We start from the raw sequence: 19,149 nt of genomic DNA, 5'->3' as shown, positions 1-19,149 counted from the left end.
AGAATGTTTGTAGAAATTTATTTGTGATAAAGTATGTATAAATATAAAACATACATATATGTTCACTTCTGTACAACAGACCTACAAGTACTGTGATTGTTAGACATATCTCAACTCAAACCTATTGTGTGCAAACAGGACATTCTCTGATGAATGTGGTGATGAAGGACAGGTCTAATTTCTCTCCCTGTTAAAAGCTTGTAGACAGGATTCCCTTCCTGCCAGAGGGACGTCTCTTGTTACACCCATTCACTTCAACCTCGGCATCCATCATTCAATCACCCCAGTACATTTAACACCTCAGGTCACAGCTCAAGTTCCCTCCACTGAAAATAATGATCATTTAGTGGAGTGAAGGGAAAATGCATAAATGTTAAAACTACATGTGGCAGAAGCACTACAGTGAAATGTTGCATCCACCTGTGATATCTTAACTGTATCAAAAATTATTAAATTTTTAAAAAGGCTTAATTGCTATTATCTGCAGGCTACAAAATAGCCTTGGTAACATCTAAGAGTAAAACAGTGCCACCATGTGGCCACATCGTGTACAACATCTGATTATTCCACTGATGACCTTACAGTGGACCCGTCAGAACCGTGGTAAGGAGAAGCAAAAATTATGTACACTGATTTTTAGCTGCTTGCATCATATAATTTCTGTTCTCCTGAATTTAATGTGTGTAAGACCTCAAATAACACAATTTATACCAACAATACTATATTCTTTTTCCCCCACACACTCAGGTAAAACTGTGGTCACCTGCAGTGTTGAATGCAAACCCCCACGTCGATGGGCTTCTGCACGTGAGCAGAAAACAGTGATAGAAGTTATCATGACCAACAAACGGAAAACAAAACACTACAGCCTGTCAGACCACACAAAAGAGACGACGAGTGGACACACAAACACTCACAAAATCACTTCACCACTACACACTGTTGTATGACAGTCATGTCATCGTAGTCTCCTGGAGAAAAAGCTGGTAAAAGAAGAGTACAAGGGAGACAGAGAGGCGCTGGGTGATGTAAGGCACAAGCGTGGTGCAAAGACTGTCCAGGGTCAGAGACACAGGCTGACGGGTTGAGGGAGAAAGGTCACTGGTGGTGGTGTGTGCGGTCATCGGGTCGCTTGATATGAATCCTACGAACTCGCTCGATTCGTTCTCGCTCCTCATCCTCATCCAGATGATGAGATCGTCCTGCAGCGCCCCCTGTGGCCTCCAGCAGGGCATTGTCTGGACCCCTCCCATCGTGGGACTCATACAGGAGGATGTTGAGGGTCTCTTCATAGATTCGAGCCTCTGGGAACTCCACCTAGGAGAGATATTTAAACGATTTGTTGTAGCTCTACACTCAGAAAGAGGAAAAGAACTCTTCAGAGAGGGCATGTTATACGTATACATCTACCTTTGTCTGCTTCTTTTCTGTGGCATAAACAATGGAGGTGCAGCATACTTCAGCAATCTTACGGCCCTGGCCATAAAATGACCAACAACAGATCTCATCCCCGATCACATCTTTGATGAAGAGGACCCGACCGTTGAACCGTAACGACAGCTTGTCAAACAGCTCAATATTTTTCAGCATGTTGTCATCAGAATTGCTGGGGGGGAAGGAAAAAGAGTTACAGGATGATCATAAACCTGTTCCTTCTTTGCTTAATTAGACATGCTAACTCCTGATATGAGCTGAAGAGGACTCACCTGGTATATGAATATTTGTTGTTGCTTCTGTTATACAGCAGTTTGACAGTAGGCTGTAAGACAAAGAAGGTTGTATTTTCAAAGAAAAACACGGACAATACATTTCTCTTGAACACAATAAATCCAAAACAATATGAAAAAAAAAAACCACAACAAAATAACCTACCTTATTTGATGTTGCAATAAGCTTCTGCTCTTCCTTAGATGATGTCATCAGAGGCACTTTACAAAGGGGTTCATAGGTTTCTTTGTTCTGGAGGGGAAAAGAAGAAACATTGCTTTTCCATTAAAAAAGTTCCACCTGTTAAACTACAAGATACAAGAGGATAGATGCCACCTGGTGGAACAGAGTAGCAGAGCAGGTGAAGGACTACTAACAGTTCTGTGGAGCTAGTTCAACAAAAAGTCTGACAATATGATGATAGATTAAGTAAGTATTAATATATTGCCCTTCCTAAATGACCCTCTGTAGTGCTGCTACCTGCAGGGCAGCTGTACATTCATCAGCCAGGCCTTGGACAAGGTAATACTTGGCCTCAGCGAGCAGTTCCTCAGTTTCCCGTCGACTGTCTGGGAGCGGCACTGCACCATCTCTAAGGTAGTTAAGGATTGTTCCAAAATGTTTCCCACAGCGATCAATCAAGATCCAACCTATAGATGTTAAATGGAGAAACGTTGGTGACAGATCATGGCCGGTGCAGGAATGACATGAACCATGCATGTAATTTAAACATTTTCATCAACAGCTCACCTTCACTGTCTGTGAGAACCTCCATCCTGCCACTGAACATGGCCTTGAGCATTGTGTCCTGTTTGGTTAGTGTCTGCATTGTAGTGTAGTACAGGGCTCCACCCACATTCAACTTAACATACTTAGAGCTGGGGCTGGAGCCCTTAAAGGATGTAGTCCGGGTTGTAGCTGCCGGCACTGCCGAGCTCACCACACTCTCTCCTGACATCTCTTCCTGGGAGAAAACAAGATAAAAAGTGACACCTAGATCAGGGCTGGTACAGCGTTGAGATTAACTTGGTGCGGAGCATGAAATCAGAAAGTCAGATGATTAACATTGGAGGTCGATGGTTCAGATGAAGAAGCAGTAGTAGGCTTTAGTTAGTTAGTCAGATCAATACATTGTTGGTATTATTATGAGACAACAAAAAAAAAGGAGAATATCACCATTTTAATCCTTTAATCTGCTAAATAAGTCATAAAGGGTGAGGCAAATGTCTCATTATAATACGGGTTTTCTGGCAAAATGTTAAATAATTACACACATACCCAACGGCTATTACAAAACGTACGATCGTTTAACCATAGATGTGTATTGGCAATGTCACTGGAAAAATAAACAAATAAACAAAAACGCTGCCAACTTGAGAATTTTTTCAGGTTCAGGGTGCCACGATGAAGCTATGACAAAAGCTGAACAGGGCAGGGACCATTCAGTCAGCACTACTGACTTGCTATTCGGCTGTTTTCCTTTGTCGATGGGTTAATATCAAGCGTTACTACGTCTCTAAGAGTATCCACGGCTATTCACCTGCTTTATAAAAGTAAAACACCGAACCACATGCCACAATCCAGAATCTAAGTTGACGTTTAACAATAATTTAATTTTAACCAACACGGCTAATAAGTTAGCTGGCTAGCTAGCATTAACTAAAGTTGCCTATCTTCTAAAAAATCTAGCAAAACATACACGTATTTTTACACTGAATATTGAGCAACTTTCTCTAACTAACGTTACCAGCGTGTTTTTAATCGGCTTTTGATAAATCATAAGAATATTTACCATAGAACCCGCAGCAGACTTATTAATTGTAGCTTGCTAACGTCAGTCAGCTAACACCCACTTCCTTCCGGTCCAACAGTGCGCAGTTATAAAAATGACGTCACCTTCCAATACTCCGTTTAAAGGGACAGATGACATTATTTTGTTTAACGTTGCAGAGTGTTATATAGTTTTCAAGATGTGGTCAAAGGGGACATAAGTAACAATGCAGCACCCCACCTCAGCCCACTTTCTTTCCGACCGCTCTAAATTCACATATTAAAGAAAATAGCTTTAATTACATTAGCCTTAGCATGCACATTTCCGCTATTGAAGGAGTAACAGTGATAACAGTCCCCACACAACCCACCCAACGCAGGGGACGAAAGCTACATCCACCACAAGAAATAAAGTTGCTGTTGTTCCAACACGAACAAAGATAGTTTGGCATATGCCAGACCTTCTACCGATAAATACTTTCATATAATGATTTTTACATGTAGACAAACACTACCCGGAATCATTTAATGCGACACAGTCGGGGATTAATGGCTGCAGTCAATGTACGGATCTCCTCTCATTGTTTACATTTGGAAACGGTATGTTCCTTGTGTGTTTTGAGACTGTCATTGATACAGTATCAAACCTAATCCCGCAATAATGATGAGTATCGCCGAATTAATGTGAGCAGATTCTCCCTGAGACAGTACTAAGCCGGCAAGCGGCGAACTAGCCCTGTGTGCTAACTATCCCAGCTCCATCTTTACTGTATCGCCTGCTCCTCCAGAGATGGCAAGTTAGTTTTCATCTTTCGTTTGGATTTCCTCTCGCTTGGATCTCAAGGACAACCAAATGACTGTGGGGGTATAGCGCCAGGAGAGGCTACAGGCCAGACAACATCTTCATTTGAGGAATATCGCAGGTAATTTCACTAATATGCTAACTCAAAACAGTGTGATGATGTGCAGTTGTTAGGATGCAGTGTGTTTTTTCAAAAGCGCATGTATGTGCTCTGAAGCCACTGTGCGGATGATCAGCGTATAGATGTGTAATGCAGCGGGTTAAATTCTTCTTTTCCAGGGTGCACAATGTTTAGTGTACCTCAAACCTCCAAGTCCCAGTTCCTGGACAAAGCCAGGCAGGCCAGGGAGGAAAGGAGAGGACAGAAGGACAAGGAGAAAGCAGCAACCCACATCCAAGCCCTGGTCAGGAGATTCCTCTGCCGCTGCAGACTCCAGAAGCAAATAAGGTAGTTTCCAATTTGATGTAATGCAAATTTACTGTGTTATTTAAAGAGCTTTAGTTCAGCATGTTAGCCATGAATCTCATGAGAGGAGGAACAAATATTTGGTGGAAATTAAACCGTTCATGTAATTTCCTGAATACTTTATTCTGTGTCTCATCAGGAAAGAGGTCGATGACTATTTTCAAGCTTCAGAAACTGGGACAACAAAAAGAAATGCACTGTCAATTTTCAAAATTGCTCGGAAATTACTCTTCATATATCGCCAAGAAGATAAGATGGTGAGTACGAGCAGTACAAGTTAATTGACTTTCATAACAGTGTTGGTTCTGTGCCTTGTTAGTTGTTTCCTTTGTGGAGACCTGTCAGAGGCTGTTGTAAAAAGCAGACTTGTCTTTGGCTGTGTGACTCACATGACTGTATTTTTGCACATCACAGAGGTTCGAGAAGCTCTGTCGTGCTATTCTTGCCAGCATGGAGGTTGAAAATGAACCTAAAGTGAGTGTGCGTATGTTTATACGCTCCACAGACCAAACATTTTAGAATGTGGTTTTCGTCTCAGTGACTGTTCTCACATTTGGCCCTCAGGTCTGGTATGTTTCCTTGGCTCTCTCCAAAGATCTCACCATTCCCTGGCTCAAACAGATAAAAGATGTGTTGTGGACCTGCTGCCAGCGGCTGAAAAGTTTAAAGGTTAGTCTTGATTTGAAGCTGGAATATGTTTTTTTATGTTCATTTAGTGACTTTAATAGTACATGTCACTGGCGTGTTTTGTGCTTTGCAGCCTGACATACTTCAGGACAATAAACTGGTGACGCTGTACCTCACCATGCTGGTGACCTTCACGGACACTTCGACCTGGCGGATTGTCAGAGGGAAGGGTGAGTCTCCAGTCAAGCTGAGGTTGTTATCATGAGCATATCTTTTGCGAGTGCAGGACTGTCTGCAAAGACAGAACATAATATTTCCCCTGCATTCTCTAGGAGAAGCTCTCAGACCCGCTTTGATGAGGATTTGTGAAAATATCATGGGCCATCTCAACCAAAAGGGATTCTATTCAATGCTGCAGGTTCAGTATTACAGCTCACACTTTTCCAGTGTTATCGAGAGATTCAGTGAAGTCATATTACACCTATCTTCTGTCATTTTAATAAAAATGCTCACTGTATGTCATCTTAACTCTTCTTGTTTAGATCTTGCTGACCAATGGCTTGGCTCGCTCTAAACCGTCTCTCTCCAAAGGCACTTTGACAGCTATCTTCACTTTGTCCTTAAGGTGAGCTGGGGGCTGGTAATTTGATAAATAAAATAATAATAATCGAAAATGTTTTATATATGAAGTTGAGGAGACTTGTTATATGTGATTCTGTTATATTCACTCTTTTTTATGGTTTTATTTGCAGGCTGTCCTTTTAACTAAATCCTATATTTTTCAGGCCGGTCATTGCTGCTCACTTCTCTGATAACCTGCTAAGATCATTCCTCATTCACATCATGTCAGTTCCAGCTGTCGTTTCCCACCTCAACGTACTCACTCCAGAGGTAAGAGCATCGTCACTATCACATATTGTTATTGCATAGTTGCAGTGTGGGTAGTGATCTGAACTAGGTTTTAATTTCTGCTCTCTCTCTACAGTGTATGGCGTCCATCCAGACACACGACCTGCTGCGTAAATTCATTCTGTTTCTCAGCCGGGAAGAGCAGTGTTTGGACATCTGTGTGTGTCTCGAGGGGAGCCACACACTCTGCTTACTTGGTACACTTTCTTGAATGATGCAGACTTTCACTTTTGTCAGTGCGATCTAGTTTTGTATGGATGAGGGAATCACCGTGTGTCCTGTTGAGTTTACAGTTGTGACTGCATCTTTCTCATGTTCAACAGGCAACCTGATTCACTTGGGCTACCTTAATGAGAAAGTCCTTGAGGAGGAGGCCAACCATTTTGTGAAGGACCTGACCGACATGCTGTCCTACTGTCAGAGATATGTCTCCCAAAAGAAGTCCAACCTTACCCACTGGCACCCTGTCCTGGGCTGGTTCTCCCAAACTGTAGACTACGGGTCAGTGAAATACTCATCGACTTCATATTCACCAGAAAATTGCATAGAAACAGGTTCCTAGAACGTCCAAAATATCCAAACAGGGAAAGTTTCCTTTCCACACGAAAGGAAACATTTCAATTTCTTTGATAGCACAAAAATCAATAGTGCCTTAAAGACAAAGAGCACACAGATGGTTTGATTGACTTACTCAGGCTGCCTGGTTGTTGTTTGCCATTAAAGTTTAATTATATTTGAGAACTTCATATCAGATGTGTGTACTTGACTCCGTCTCTCGTGTCTCCTCTGTCTCTTGTGCTCTGCAGTCTCAATGAGTCAATGCCACTAGTCACTAAACAGCTTCAGTACCTGTGGGGTGTTTCTGTCATCCGGACGCTCTTCAGCGACGTCCTCTCTAAAAAGCTGGAGAGTCAGGAGCCCACTCCCCCACCCCCACAACCCAGCACATCACAAAACAATCTACCCGTTAAAAGTGAGTCATAACCCAAAACTGTTCTAATGTATTAAAATAAGTACAATCTGTTGAGTTACATAAAAAAGGTTTGGAGGCTCTTGAACGTCCTCTGCGTCCCTGCCGTGTCTGTGTGTTGACAGACCTCTTCAAGCGAGCGTTTCAGAAGTCGGCTTCTGTGCGGAACATCCTGAAACCAGTCGGAGGGAAGCGAGTCGACTCAGCTGAGGTGCAGAAGGTGTGCAGCATCTGTGTGCTGTACCAGACTGCTCTGTCTACACTAACGCAAATACGTCTCCAGATACTCACCGGTGAGTACTAGAATCTCACATTTTTTAATAACATACAAACATAAGGTATTATATCACTGCATATTCTCTTTTCTGCAGGCCTGACACATCTAGATGACCTTTTGCCCAAACTCTGGGCCTTCATCTGTGAGCTGGGTCCTCAGGGAGGCCTCAAACTCTTCATGGAGTGTCTGAACAATGACACTGAAGAGTCCAAGCAGCTCCTGGCTATGCTCATGCTCTTCTGCGACTGCTCACGGCATCTCATCACGTAATTTCACAGATTTTTTACTGTGTTGTGCGTCAGACGCCCCATGTAGCTGCGACACTTTATGACTCGCTGTTCCTGTGTTACAGAATTCTGGATGACATTGAAGTCTACGAAGAACAAACCTCTTTCAAGATAGAGGAACTCATCACGATCTCCTCGTTTCTCAACACGTTTGTGTACAAGATGATATGGGATGGCATCTTAGGTGAGCGTGTGGCCTCAGAGTCCTTAGAGTTGTGATGATGATGATGATGATGATGATGATGATGATGATGATGATACCTAATTGAAATGTTCTGATTTGCCTTGTGTGTTGTTTTTAACAGAAAATGCAAAGGGAGAGAAACTGGAGTTGTTCCACAGTGTTCATGGCTGGTTGATGGTGCTTTATGAGCGGGACTGCAGGCGACGATTCAGCCCTGATGACCACTGGCTGCGCAAGTAAATACAAGCACTGAATGGCTGTTGCTGTCCTAAAGACACTGACCCTCTGTTTCTGGATAGACTGTAACATCTTTGTGTTGCATTCAGGGACCTGAAGCCCAGTCTATTGTTCCAAGAGCTGGAGAAAGGCAAGAAAAGAGCCCAGCTATTATTGCAGTACATCCCACATGTCATTCCACATAAAAACGTGAGTAAACAGGATCCTTTCATTTCATTCCTTTTCATTGTCAGTTGTGTAATCACTCTCACTCTCATTTCAGAGGGTGCTGCTGTTCAGGAACATCGTCACCAAGGAAAAAGAAAATTTAGGATTGATAGAGACGAGCTCTGCTTCGCCACATGTGACCCATATTACCATCCGTCGCTCACGGATGTTAGAGGTATGGAGTGAACGGACCAGATGGATTCGTGCCGTACTGCTTCATGTCAGTTGTTCCATAATAGCACTTATTTTTCCCTGTCCTAAGGATGGATATGACCAGCTCCGCAGACTACCAGCGAATTCTATAAAGGGCGTCATTCGTGTGAAGTTTGTCAATGATCTGGGCGTGGACGAGGCTGGCATCGATCAGGATGGCGTGTTCAAAGAGTTTCTCGAGGAGATCATTAAGAAAGTGTTCAATCCTGCTCTCAACCTGTTCAAGGCAAGTCAGGCAGAGAGAAAGCTGTTTTTAAACCATCAGTCTTGTGATGCTGACATTGATTTGACTGTTTTGTATGTCTGATATCTCTTTTCCATAGACTACAAGTGGAAATGAAAGGCTGTATCCTTCACCTACATCATACATCCACGAGAACCATTTGCAGCTATTTGAGTTTGTGGGGAAGATGCTCGGGAAAGCTGTGTATGAGGTACGATTGTGCTTTCAGGGGAAATGTCGTCATTTGTAGCTCTCTGCTCTGAACACCAGTGTTTTCGGTCATCCTCCATGAATGTGTAACTGTAACTTCTTTATTCTCAGGGCATTGTTGTGGACGTCCCTTTCGCCTCCTTCTTCCTCAGTCAAGTCTTGGGTCACCACCACAGCACTTTCTACAGCTCCATCGATGAGCTGCCATCGCTGGACTCTGAGTTTTACAAGAATCTCACTTCCATCAAGGTCAGCTAGAATTACACAGTTTTCACAGTTTTCTTACTTGCTGAATTTTTTCTTACTTGTATGCTGAATTTTCATCTCTATCTCACATCTTCCATTTTATTTGTTTTTTGGGGTTTTTTTTTCAGCGCTATGATGGAGATGTAGGGGATCTAGGACTGACGTTATCCTATGATGAAGATGTCATGGGACAGGTAATAGTTGGAAATGTGGTTAAATAGAAGTTAAATACGTGCAATTCACAAGTTGAAAACTCCTTTGTATGTTCCTTTACAGCTTGTCTGCCATGAGTTGATACCTGGAGGGAAAACTATGCCAGTCACCAATGAAAACAAGTACGTAAATTCATATCACATTAAAAATATAATGGGGCACTGACCCATTTTAGTTGTAATAGGTTCTCCTTTTGCTGATTGTTGTGTGCCACTTCCTGCAGGATCAGCTACATCCACCTCATGGCTCACTTCCGGATGCACACGCAGATTAAGGAGCAGACGGCAGCTTTCATTCGGGGCTTCCGCAGCATCATTAACCCGGAGTGGCTGCACATGTTTTCCACGCCTGAGGTCCAGCGTCTCGTCTCGGGAGACAATGCTGAGATTGATCTAGATGACCTCAAGTGCGTGACGTTTCAGACGTCTTCAATGAGGACTAAATGTCTTTTTTGTGCCTCCATAACAGTTGGACGTTTCCTCAGTAAATGTGTCCAGACATTTTCCCTCATCTGTGCTTCCTGTGCGCAGAGACGCTCATCTTGTTCTCTTCCTCTTTCTCAGGAAACACACTGTCTACTATGGCGGCTTTCACAGCAGCCATCGAGTCATCATCTGGCTGTGGGACATCCTGTCCAGTGACTTCAACGCTGAAGAGAGGGCTATGTTCCTTAAAGTAAGTTGTCTCTTTGTAAGTGTCACAGCCAGCAGCTTTTCACTTCTTCCACCAGGTGATTCATCGTTTCTTGTCTTTGAAATGTGTTTATAGTTTGTTACCAGCTGCTCAAGGCCACCACTTCTAGGTTTCGCCTACCTCAAACCACCTTTCTCCATCCGTTGTGTGGAAGTTTCAGATGATCAGGTGAGAATAAAAAAGGAGGAAAATGATGCTGCCTGCTGGTTATGATTGTATTTCTAGCTTCCATGTGCTCATACGTCTGTACTAACAGTGCTTCCTGTGTGTAGGACACTGGAGACACACTTGGCAGTGTTCTTAGGGGCTTTTTCACTATCCGCAAGAAGGAGCCAGGTGGTCGACTTCCCACTTCATCAACGTGCTTCAACCTGCTCAAGTTGCCCAACTACAGCAAGAAGAGCATCTTACGCGACAAGCTGCGCTACGCTATCAGTATGAACACAGGCTTTGAGCTCTCTTAACTCAGCTGCATCAGGACAATCTTCACAGGAGGGTCGCGTTAAATGAAGCGCCTGAATGAAGCACAAGGCTCGGCTTACCTGGACTGGAGCCTGTCACATCAAAGGGGCATCACCTAAACAAAAGGGGAATGATGGAGGACCTACAAACCCTCCTTTTGTCTCTTTTTAAACTGGATGAGCTCTGCTCTACTTCAGCCCACTCCCTCACATCAAAGGGGATGCTGTTTCTGCAGCACAATCCAATTTTTTTGCATCTTCCTTTGCCACTCCCAAAATTCAATACGTTGTGTATTTAACTTGATGGAATACGGATGTACAGTGGCTAGATCGGTTTCTCAGGCTTAACAGAATCATTCTCGGATTTAACACTCCAATTTTAAGCGAACTGGAAAGCAATATAGATGCAATGCAAGCCATTAGACACGTGGTCGGCTCACTCGAGTGAAACCAAGCAATGCATTGTTAATATACTTACAAGCTTGGGCTCCATTATCCGAGCGACTTTTAGCCAATATTGGATGAGTCTTAAAATGTTTTGCTGAACATAATGCGTCTTTTATAAATGGAAGACAAATCAATGTCTTGTGTTCAACCTCCATGAAGGAGGAGTGACTCACAACAGTGATCCTGTGTTCATTACATTATGTCCCATTTGGAGGAAAATCATTTTGACCTCGCTCCATTTCTCCCCACTTAAAGACGCTGCAGTCGCCCGAGAGAGACGTCGGCCCTCTGGTTTTCATGTTCTCACTACATTTGGAAATCTAACGCCTGCCTCAGTTCTGGCGAAGCAGCAGAGTTTCTTGACAAAGAATCTGATCCCGCTGTTGTTTGATTCAGAAAAGATGTCCTTTGCTGTAGCATTTTGACTTTTGAGTAAACAAAAACTGGAAATGTTTCGTCACGTATTTGTATCTGTCCAGGAAAGCAGACACAGCTGTTCATTGTCACACATCTGTGCTTGACCTCCACTCCGAAAAAAAAAAAAGAAAAGAAGAGCAAAGTTAATGATGTTAGCCTTTGAACTTAATACTAGTAAAACTGAAGATTTCTCACTACGCCCTTGAATAACGCTGAGTGCCTCATAACGCCATTCCCCCCCGCCCCAGCTGTCACATGTCAGACTGCAACCAATAACCACGTATATCGGAAACAAGCCATAGAAATGAGGGCTGTGTACCTGGACTTATTCTCTGCTCTGACTAACAAAGATGTGCAGAAACCCGATCACTCGACTACCACTACAACAACAACAACAACAACAAAAACAACAGCAGCAGCAGCCGACGAGGGTTTTACTACGATGCCCTCTGATCTCTGTGGACTTCTTAAGCCATGCGGAAAAGAATTTGAGGTTCAGAAACCTCTCAACATGATGTCATGGACTAGTTCGTCAACCAAATGTGACTGTTTGATTTGAAGTTCCCGTGGACGGAAAGGCTGCACAGCTCTGTGCTGTTGGGAAAACAGACATGAGGGTGAATGTTACCTTATAAGCCTAAATACTACTTTACACAGGGTTCAGTAACGACGTGAAGCTGAGGAAGAGACGTTTTATTCATGAACCAGAGACTGTAAAAGAAAGGGTTAAAAGAAAATATCATCCTTACCAAGTTCTTTATTATGCAAAAAAAATGTTCTCTGTCATGAACGAGTATGGATACTTTTCTAAATAATAACACAAGCTATAGAACATACTGGAGGTCATTATTGCCATGTTTCTAACTAGTAATATCATGGCCACTAACTTGTGTGAAAACAACAAAAAACTGATTATAATTCAAGTGCAACCATTATATATATATATATAAATATATATACAGTATAAATAACACTGGTTGTATTGAATGAACCTGCAGTCTACTAATGAGATTAAACTATTTTCAGACAAATCAGTCAGGAGGCGCTTGCTCCAGCCCTCCTCCGTTTTTAATCTATTCAAGTAAGAAGTGGAAACACCGCGGACGGATTTACGCGAGTGTGTGTTCATGTGCAAGAGGGATGAAAGATACCTCAAAGCTCGTCTGTCTCGTGTGATGAGGTCACTCATCTGTTTTAAAAATGATGTCAAGAGTAGGCTATAGGCTTTAAATGTACCAGTGGTCTGTTGATGCTGACTTTGAATATCCACCCTTTTAGTACAAAAAAATAATAAAAATGATCCTGGAAATGTTCCCACCCTTCATGTGAAAGTTTGCATCTCTTTTTAAAGTGTCTTTTGAATTGCCTGTTGGAAAAAAAGGAGTTTCCCATGTAAGATTTGTCCATGTGTACGATACTTTCCCCTTGTAATGTTATCATGTACACCAGTATTATATAAATAAGTTACTTTAAATCTTTTACAACAAAATGAGTATTTTTTGCCCTTTCAAAGCTCTGGCTGACTCTATTCTTAACGTTTAATCAATGAGTTTATTCCAAACAGCTGCTGGCTGTGGATGGACGCCTGCAGCACTGCGGAGCTGCGCCTGGACTGAAGTATATTGTTGCTCTATTGACAGCAAACACCTTTAAAACATGAGCAGGATCCTGCGGGATTGAGAATGTCTGATTCACACCACATTTTCTGGTTTTCCTGAATAAACTGCATGGCGGATTATGGTGTAAATGCGCAAGTCTGACTCGTGTTGCGCGTTGTGCGCGGGTGCCTGCAACGCGAGACGTTTCATGAGAGGTGATCGACGCTGTTGTGAGGATTTCCATCACACCAGCTGCAGTAATCTCAGCTGTTTACCTGAACCTGCAGAACAGCCATGAGCAGTCCGCCGAGCCCTTCTCCAGCCCGATGGTTCAAAGCTCTGCGCAGGTAATGTCAAACAGACCAGCCACACTTGAGGTGCACAGCGCGGGTACGAGGCGTTTGGGGCTCTGATGGAGGCCACAAGCCGAAATGCGCTGGTTTCACTCTAAAGTTGTTTTAATAAGTGTTGCTGAGTTTTAAGGTCTTCAGATTTTATCTTTATTCATGCGTCACGGAAGCAGGTGCAGCCTACACTGCTTTTTAAGGGAGTATTAAAAAACATTTAGTTTGTACAGATGTACTTTTTTTTTTTTTTGTCAAGGTGGTACTCAGAACTGTAACTTAAATGCAGTGTAATTTTGCTGTCCTTAGTTCACTACATGACGCCTTGGAGTCACTGGGTTTAAGATTATCACAGTCCAGCTCTGTTCCTTTATGTGCATCACCTGATTGGCTGGAGTTGTTAGGATTTTCACTATCCTCCCTGCCAGTGGGGCTTTTGCTTAACTGGTGCATAGGCTTAACGCACACTAACTCCATTGAGAAAGGCAGCAGTGGAGGATTCTTGACTGGAATAAACATGAGTGGAAAAGTGAGGGCGTGCAATGCTTGTCAGAGGAACGGCCGGCTAACGTGTAGAAGGTACAGTGATGAGCTGTGGATTGTGGATGTGTTTTTGTTGCCCTGTGGTGTTCATAAAACCGCTGAGGTGGCTGCTGTTTCAGGACCAGGCTGGGGGAGCCGTGTTTGAAGACATACCCTCTGGAGTGTGTGGATCTGCTGAAGAGGGCAAGAGTTGCCTTTCAGGCTGGACGCACCCTCAAGGAGGCCTTCAGACTGGCTCAGCTGGAGGCTGTGGTGCGGCTGCTGGAGGAACATGACTGCGACTTTGTGGATGCTCTTGGAAGGGACCTTCATAAGGTCAGTGGTTTGTATTAAAAGCAAGAGACCACGCCAGTATAAGTTGACATAATGGTCCAAAGTTAGCATTGGCATTTTTGTCTTCGTCCTTTGTTTTTGTTTTGTTGTGTGTTTTTTTTTTTTTAACCAGCCACGGTTTGAGACGGTTGTGTCGGAACTGATTCTTGTCAAGAATGAGGCACTTCATGCCATCAGCAACCTCAAGAAGTGGATGCAGCCGCTGCATGTGGAAAGAAACCTGGTGCGTCTGTGTGTTTGTGAAACCCAATTTAATCCCAAAGACACCTTTATGATATTATTGGGATTATTCATGACTTGCACAACCTTTTTGGAGAGAACATTCCGTCTCGCTGCGACAAAGAAATGTATTGTGCGGCCAAAGCAGATTAAAACTTAAGTTGCTGTGCCCTTTTTGAAGAATGATTTTTTTTCTCTGTTAGTCATCATGTGCTCTGATGCCTACTTTCACTCATGAGAGTTCTGTTTCACTTGTAACCTAATTTTGAGCTTGTCCGTCTGGTCCAGTCCACCTCGTTGGACGACTGCCTGGTGGTCAGTGAGCCGCTGGGGGTGGTGTTTATCATGGGGGCCTGGTGTAGTCCTGTCCAGATGTGCCTGGTGCCGCTGGTAGGGGCCATCGCAGCAGGTGCAGAGACTCAAGAGCCTCATGTAATCAGTTTAATTCAAGTATTATTTTTCCTCACAGAGGCTAATTGATTTTACTAAATTGTGTAGGAAACTGTGCAATCATCAGCCCCTCAGAGTGCACCACTCACACAGCAGAGCTTCTTCACCGTCTCATCCCCTTCTACTTGGACAATGTGAGTAATTACATGGCAGGGAGGATGGATTGGGTTGTTTTCATTTAATAAGTTACAGCAGGCCTGTTTTTTGTACTTTTGAGGGGGGTTTTGCACAAACATCAAGTGGCCGTGTAGACAGCCCTGGATATTTATTCCACTAATTTGAATTGTGGGAGGATGGAAACCTTTTGTCATCCAAAAGTTGACTCTCAAACTGATTTTTTTGCAGTTGTATTCTGTGTATTGATTGACAGTAAGAACTTACAGTGCTACAGCCAAACGTAATGATCTGATGTGAAATTCTTCTCCTCCTCAAGGAATGCTTCCATGTGATTCTTGCAGGCACAAATGACTTGCCTGAAGTTGTGGAACTTAAATTTGACCACGTCTTCTTTACAGGTAATTATAAACTTAGCTGTATAATCATTCTGTGATTATTTATTGAATTGTTTTTAAGTTATTACGGATGTCTGTCAATCCTAAGGGAGCATGGAGGAGGGCAGCAGAATTGCTCAGGCTGCAGCTCGCACACTCACACCTGTCACCCTGATTTTGGGTGGCAAGAACCCGTGTTATGTGGACGAACACTGTGAGATTGCCACCACCGCTCAGCGCATCGCCTGGGCACGCTTTCACAATGCTGGACAGAGCTTGGTGGCTCCTGACTACATCCTGTGCCACGCGGATGTCAAAGCACGGCTGGTGCAGGCCCTGAAGTGCTGCCTGATGCAGTTCTACGGTTCTGATCCCAGAGAGTCCCGCAGTTATGGCCGCATGGTCAATCCAGAGATTTTCAACCGTACGAGAGACGTGCTGTGGAGATCTGGCAAGGTGGCTGTGGGCGGGCAAGTGATAGAAGCTGAGAAATATATTGGTAAGTGTCCTCTGTGTGGAATTCTCTAGAACAAACTACATTGTGTGCATTACATTTAACTGTTTAAGCCTGTTTTCTTTTCTCTCTGAAGCCCCAACGATTCTGACAGAGGTAACAGAACTAGATCCCATCATGAAACAGGACATTTTTGGCCCAGTTCTTCCTGTTCTGACTGTAAACAATATGGATGAGGCAATTACCTTCATTAATAAGCAAGAGAAACCCCTCTGTGTGTACGCATATTCCAGCAACAGCAAGGTACATGAGAGATTGAAGCCAAGACCTTCTATATTGATTGTACAAGCCTGATGCAGCCCATGTGTATTCTGATCATTGCTTTTCGGGCTACGCAGGTCATCTCAAGGCTAATGAGTGAGACGTCGAGTGGAAGCTTTTGCTCCAATGACAGCGTCCTGCAGAGTCTGATGGTGGCTCTGCCTTTCGGTGGAGTTGGTAAGTCGGTGGCAGCAGAGTACAGATTATTCCAAACACAGTGGTGGAATAATACAACCTGCATTATATCAACTCTCCTTCCACTTTTTTGACAGGTGCCAGTGGAATGGGTTCCTACCATGGCCGCCACAGCTTTGACACCTTTTCTCACAGGAAATCATGCCTGCTGAGAAGCACACGGTTTGAGTGTGTAACCTATCTGCGTTATCCGCCCTATGAGGACCGCAATCTGTCTCTAATGACATGGGCCAGCACCTTGTCCCAGAAGAGCCAGGGCTGGTGCCAGATCCTGTGACTGTGTGGGAGGGTGATATCAAAGCCATGTTGGAAGAAAGCCGAATGCCCCATAAGTCCTGAACAGTCCTGACATGCAAGTGTATTGTTGATGCATTAAAAATAGATGAGAACAAAACCTACTGGGGTGCAGTCACATCTAACAGAACAAGAGCAGTATGCATGGTAGATGATCAATCTCTGGGTGACTGAGAGTAAGAGTTAAAGTTTCTCTGCTGCAGCGCCATAACTGTGCTTACACTCAAATGGGTGTTTGTGTTTCATGAGACGTTACCAGTGCAAAATTAAATGACCAGGGGGTGCATGTGTTGGCTGAATGGTTTTACACTTAACCACAGCTAGCTTTATTACTGCCTATATTCTCACTTTATGTTAACGCAGTTGCATAAAAATAAAACTATTTTGGATCTTTTCATTTTTATTAATATATTTACAATGAAAATTAAATACCTGTATCACCATCTACCCTCCCCCCATAAAGCAAATTAGGCATTTGTCTTTTTCCTCATTCAGGCCTCCTGTAGATTGTCTCCTCCTTGCCTTCTTTCATGGCTGTATATCTGGCCAGGGTGAACAGGTAGTCGCTCAATCTGAGTGAAAATATTGGGAAATTTATGAGATGTGTGACAGATGTGTGATGTGCTCTCATGCAAATTTCAAAGCACTGGACTCACCTGTTCAAAAACTTGGCAACTTCTTGATCTGCCTCCCCTGACCGCACAATCGGAGCAACACTATGACAACGACAAAGATCTGTCAGAAGCAACTGTGTGGGAAAAGCGAGACAAACGGGTAATTTTATATTGTTCAAGGCAAGGAACATGCAACTGACCTGCGCTCTGCTCTTCGACACACGGTCCGAGCTAAGTGCAAAGCTGCGCTGCTCTTCCCTCCAGACTGTGACACACAAACCAAAAGTGTTAATGGAAAAACCTGGACTCATAAGAACTCAGAGTCCTACAGATGCAAAAAAAAAGGCTTACAGGTAAAATGAAGTTGGTCAGTGGAGGGAGCTCTTCTGTAAATTTATCAATCCAGGTTTCCAGGTCTGCAATTGGCTGAGCAGTAAATTGTGTTCTCTCTTAACAAAAACAGAACAGAAAAAAAGTCCAAGATATCTTCAAGCATTCAGGACACATCATTTTATTGCATTAGACTAACCAGCAAATGCATACTTATGTGACTTTCTCTTGCAGATGACCGAGGGGTGGCGATATTGGAGCCCACGTCTTGTAAAATGCACTGTATCTGCAACGAAAAGCAAAATGTCAGAAATCTTACATCTGGCTGGTGTGAAATGCAGTGATGGAAGTTAATAAATGCAACATGAAAATCAAACCTTGTCCAGCTGATAGGTGAATGTGTGTCCTTTGTCGAGGCAAAACTCTCTGGCCAAGCTGTAATGTGCAATTCAACACGGTCACTTCAGGTGAGGCAGAAAGACAACAAGTGAACGGTAACACTTGAAAAGAAGATTTAAAACAAAATGTTACCCTATAGCTGATGACAGCTCATCTGTATTTCCCAAAGCTTCAAATACAAGGTCTTCCTTTGGCCTCCTTTCTCCTGTAAATGTGCTGGAGAAACCTTTAAGGGGTACAACAAGACATGATTCAGCTTTAGTAAGAACTGTGCACTGCAACAATACTGTGACATGTAGTGTTCTCCTAGTTGAAAACTTCAAAAGCAACCTTTGTCTCCAGTTTTGGTGTATATTTTGGGTATCCTGTTGTCTCCTTCAGTGGCATAACTGTTGGAAAAAAGGAGGGGAAAACAGAAAGGTAGAAGATAAGGACATGTATTGATACCGACAAATAACACAACTGACATATGTACACTGTATAATGATGCATTATTTGTTTCAGTTTCAAACAACGCTCCACCTCCATTGAGAGGATTTAGCTCTTGTGCAAATAATTGGTATTAATTATACAGTATTTGTTATTGTAGCATCCTAGCTAGCACATTGCTAATATAAAGTACATAGACATTTATATGAATGACGTGAACGTGACATTGATGTAGAACTACCTTCTGACAGACCACAATGTTTTCCTTGTTCGGTGCTCGCTAACGAGCCTGCCTGTCCTTACAACACAGCGGAGGTGAGCAGGTTTGATAATAAACGAAGCCATGTCAGAGCTCAAGGCTAGCAAATAGCACACAAGTGAACGATAGTAGATAACACGTTTTGTACCTCCGAGGTGTCCGTACTTTATGGGCGTTTCATTTTCATCGCACGATTGGTCATTTCTCCGTATGGTGGGACAGTGCGGGACGCTGATTGGGCAAAATAATATATGTTCAACAATCCACGACGCTGATTGGATACTCGAAGCCTAGCCTATGTTCGTCCCTC

The 19,149-nt window shown here is 43.2% G+C and overlaps 4 protein-coding genes across 7 annotated transcripts; 2 read left to right on the top strand and 2 right to left on the bottom strand.

Moving 5' to 3' along the window:
* Positions 1 to 2: 2 nt before the first annotated feature.
* On the bottom strand, positions 3 to 3,565 carry kctd10 (potassium channel tetramerization domain containing 10). Its single transcript, XM_076730998.1, has 7 exons — positions 3,500 to 3,565; positions 2,458 to 2,671; positions 2,188 to 2,357; positions 1,873 to 1,959; positions 1,707 to 1,759; positions 1,411 to 1,606; positions 3 to 1,317 (listed from the first exon to the last, which is right to left on the bottom strand). Exons 1-7 carry the CDS (start codon positions 3,500 to 3,502, stop codon positions 1,099 to 1,101), a joined length of 942 nt encoding a protein of 313 aa, XP_076587113.1. The 5' UTR covers positions 3,503 to 3,565; the 3' UTR covers positions 3 to 1,098.
* Positions 3,566 to 3,821: 256 nt separating this feature from the next.
* Positions 3,822 to 12,879, top strand: ube3b (ubiquitin protein ligase E3B). The gene is made up of 27 exons (XM_076730649.1): positions 3,822 to 4,400; positions 4,559 to 4,727; positions 4,885 to 5,002; positions 5,160 to 5,219; positions 5,310 to 5,414; positions 5,506 to 5,602; positions 5,705 to 5,790; positions 5,915 to 5,997; positions 6,158 to 6,263; positions 6,358 to 6,478; positions 6,605 to 6,782; positions 7,088 to 7,254; positions 7,377 to 7,544; positions 7,623 to 7,794; positions 7,881 to 7,999; positions 8,121 to 8,235; positions 8,326 to 8,425; positions 8,499 to 8,618; positions 8,706 to 8,882; positions 8,980 to 9,090; positions 9,201 to 9,338; positions 9,464 to 9,529; positions 9,612 to 9,670; positions 9,772 to 9,954; positions 10,112 to 10,223; positions 10,317 to 10,409; positions 10,514 to 12,879. Exons 2-27 carry the CDS (start codon positions 4,567 to 4,569, stop codon positions 10,703 to 10,705), a joined length of 3,207 nt encoding a protein of 1,068 aa, XP_076586764.1. The 5' UTR covers positions 3,822 to 4,400; positions 4,559 to 4,566; the 3' UTR covers positions 10,706 to 12,879.
* Positions 12,880 to 13,381: 502 nt separating this feature from the next.
* On the top strand, positions 13,382 to 18,122 carry aldh3b4 (aldehyde dehydrogenase 3 family, member B4). 4 transcript variants are annotated; one of them, XR_013077179.1, is made up of 11 exons: positions 13,954 to 14,087; positions 14,171 to 14,366; positions 14,497 to 14,607; positions 14,892 to 15,012; positions 15,102 to 15,187; positions 15,487 to 15,568; positions 15,654 to 16,043; positions 16,135 to 16,301; positions 16,397 to 16,496; positions 16,592 to 16,866; positions 17,987 to 18,122. XR_013077179.1 is itself a non-coding variant. In XM_076730651.1 (10 exons), the coding sequence occupies exons 1-10, from the start codon at positions 13,459 to 13,461 to the stop codon at positions 16,789 to 16,791; spliced, it is 1,506 nt and encodes a 501-aa protein (XP_076586766.1). In that variant the 5' UTR covers positions 13,382 to 13,458; the 3' UTR covers positions 16,792 to 17,099. The 4 variants fall into 4 exon arrangements, 3 of the variants coding, with proteins under 3 accessions (XP_076586766.1, XP_076586765.1, XP_076586767.1); XM_076730651.1 differs by lacking the exons at positions 13,954 to 14,087; positions 17,987 to 18,122 and adding an exon at positions 13,382 to 13,511 and having other exon boundaries at positions 16,592 to 17,099; XM_076730650.1 differs by lacking the exon at positions 17,987 to 18,122 and having other exon boundaries at positions 16,592 to 17,099.
* Positions 17,191 to 18,985, bottom strand: mmab (metabolism of cobalamin associated B). The gene is made up of 9 exons (XM_076730653.1): positions 18,822 to 18,985; positions 18,482 to 18,540; positions 18,284 to 18,377; positions 18,130 to 18,187; positions 17,966 to 18,038; positions 17,774 to 17,871; positions 17,623 to 17,687; positions 17,465 to 17,524; positions 17,191 to 17,380 (listed from the first exon to the last, which is right to left on the bottom strand). The coding sequence occupies exons 1-9, from the start codon at positions 18,923 to 18,925 to the stop codon at positions 17,296 to 17,298; spliced, it is 696 nt and encodes a 231-aa protein (XP_076586768.1). The 5' UTR covers positions 18,926 to 18,985; the 3' UTR covers positions 17,191 to 17,295.
* Between the last annotated feature and the right edge of the window lie 164 nt (positions 18,986 to 19,149).

The sequence above is a fragment of the Chaetodon auriga genome, chromosome 5, assembly GCF_051107435.1.
Source record: "Chaetodon auriga isolate fChaAug3 chromosome 5, fChaAug3.hap1, whole genome shotgun sequence".
NCBI classification, from domain to species: Eukaryota; Metazoa; Chordata; class Actinopteri; order Chaetodontiformes; family Chaetodontidae; genus Chaetodon; species Chaetodon auriga.
This window is presented reverse-complemented; position numbering and strand designations above follow the sequence as displayed.

Coding starts and splice junctions, on each gene's coding strand:
- kctd10 (XM_076730998.1), bottom strand. Junction 2,358..2,457: donor GGTTCTCACAGACAGTGAAG/GTGAGCTGTTGA, acceptor TAACATCTATAG/GTTGGATCTTGATTGATCGC. Junction 1,960..2,187: donor AATGTACAGCTGCCCTGCAG/GTAGCAGCACTA, acceptor TTTCCCCTCCAG/AACAAAGAAACCTATGAACC.
- ube3b (XM_076730649.1), top strand. CDS start 4,567: ATGTTTAGTGTACCTCAAACCTCCAAGTCCCAGTTCCTGGACAAAGCC. Junction 6,264..6,357: donor TCAACGTACTCACTCCAGAG/GTAAGAGCATCG, acceptor CTCTCTCTACAG/TGTATGGCGTCCATCCAGAC. Junction 7,255..7,376: donor AAACAATCTACCCGTTAAAA/GTGAGTCATAAC, acceptor GTGTGTTGACAG/ACCTCTTCAAGCGAGCGTTT.
- aldh3b4 (XM_076730650.1), top strand. CDS start 14,026: ATGAGTGGAAAAGTGAGGGCGTGCAATGCTTGTCAGAGGAACGGCCGG. Junction 14,367..14,496: donor TTGGAAGGGACCTTCATAAG/GTCAGTGGTTTG, acceptor TTTTTTAACCAG/CCACGGTTTGAGACGGTTGT. Junction 16,302..16,396: donor CATATTCCAGCAACAGCAAG/GTACATGAGAGA, acceptor CGGGCTACGCAG/GTCATCTCAAGGCTAATGAG.
- mmab (XM_076730653.1), bottom strand. CDS start 18,925: ATGGCTTCGTTTATTATCAAACCTGCTCACCTCCGCTGTGTTGTAAGG. Junction 18,541..18,821: donor ACATTGTGGTCTGTCAGAAG/GTAGTTCTACAT, acceptor TTTTTCCAACAG/TTATGCCACTGAAGGAGACA. Junction 18,039..18,129: donor TCACCTATCAGCTGGACAAG/GTTTGATTTTCA, acceptor TTTTCGTTGCAG/ATACAGTGCATTTTACAAGA.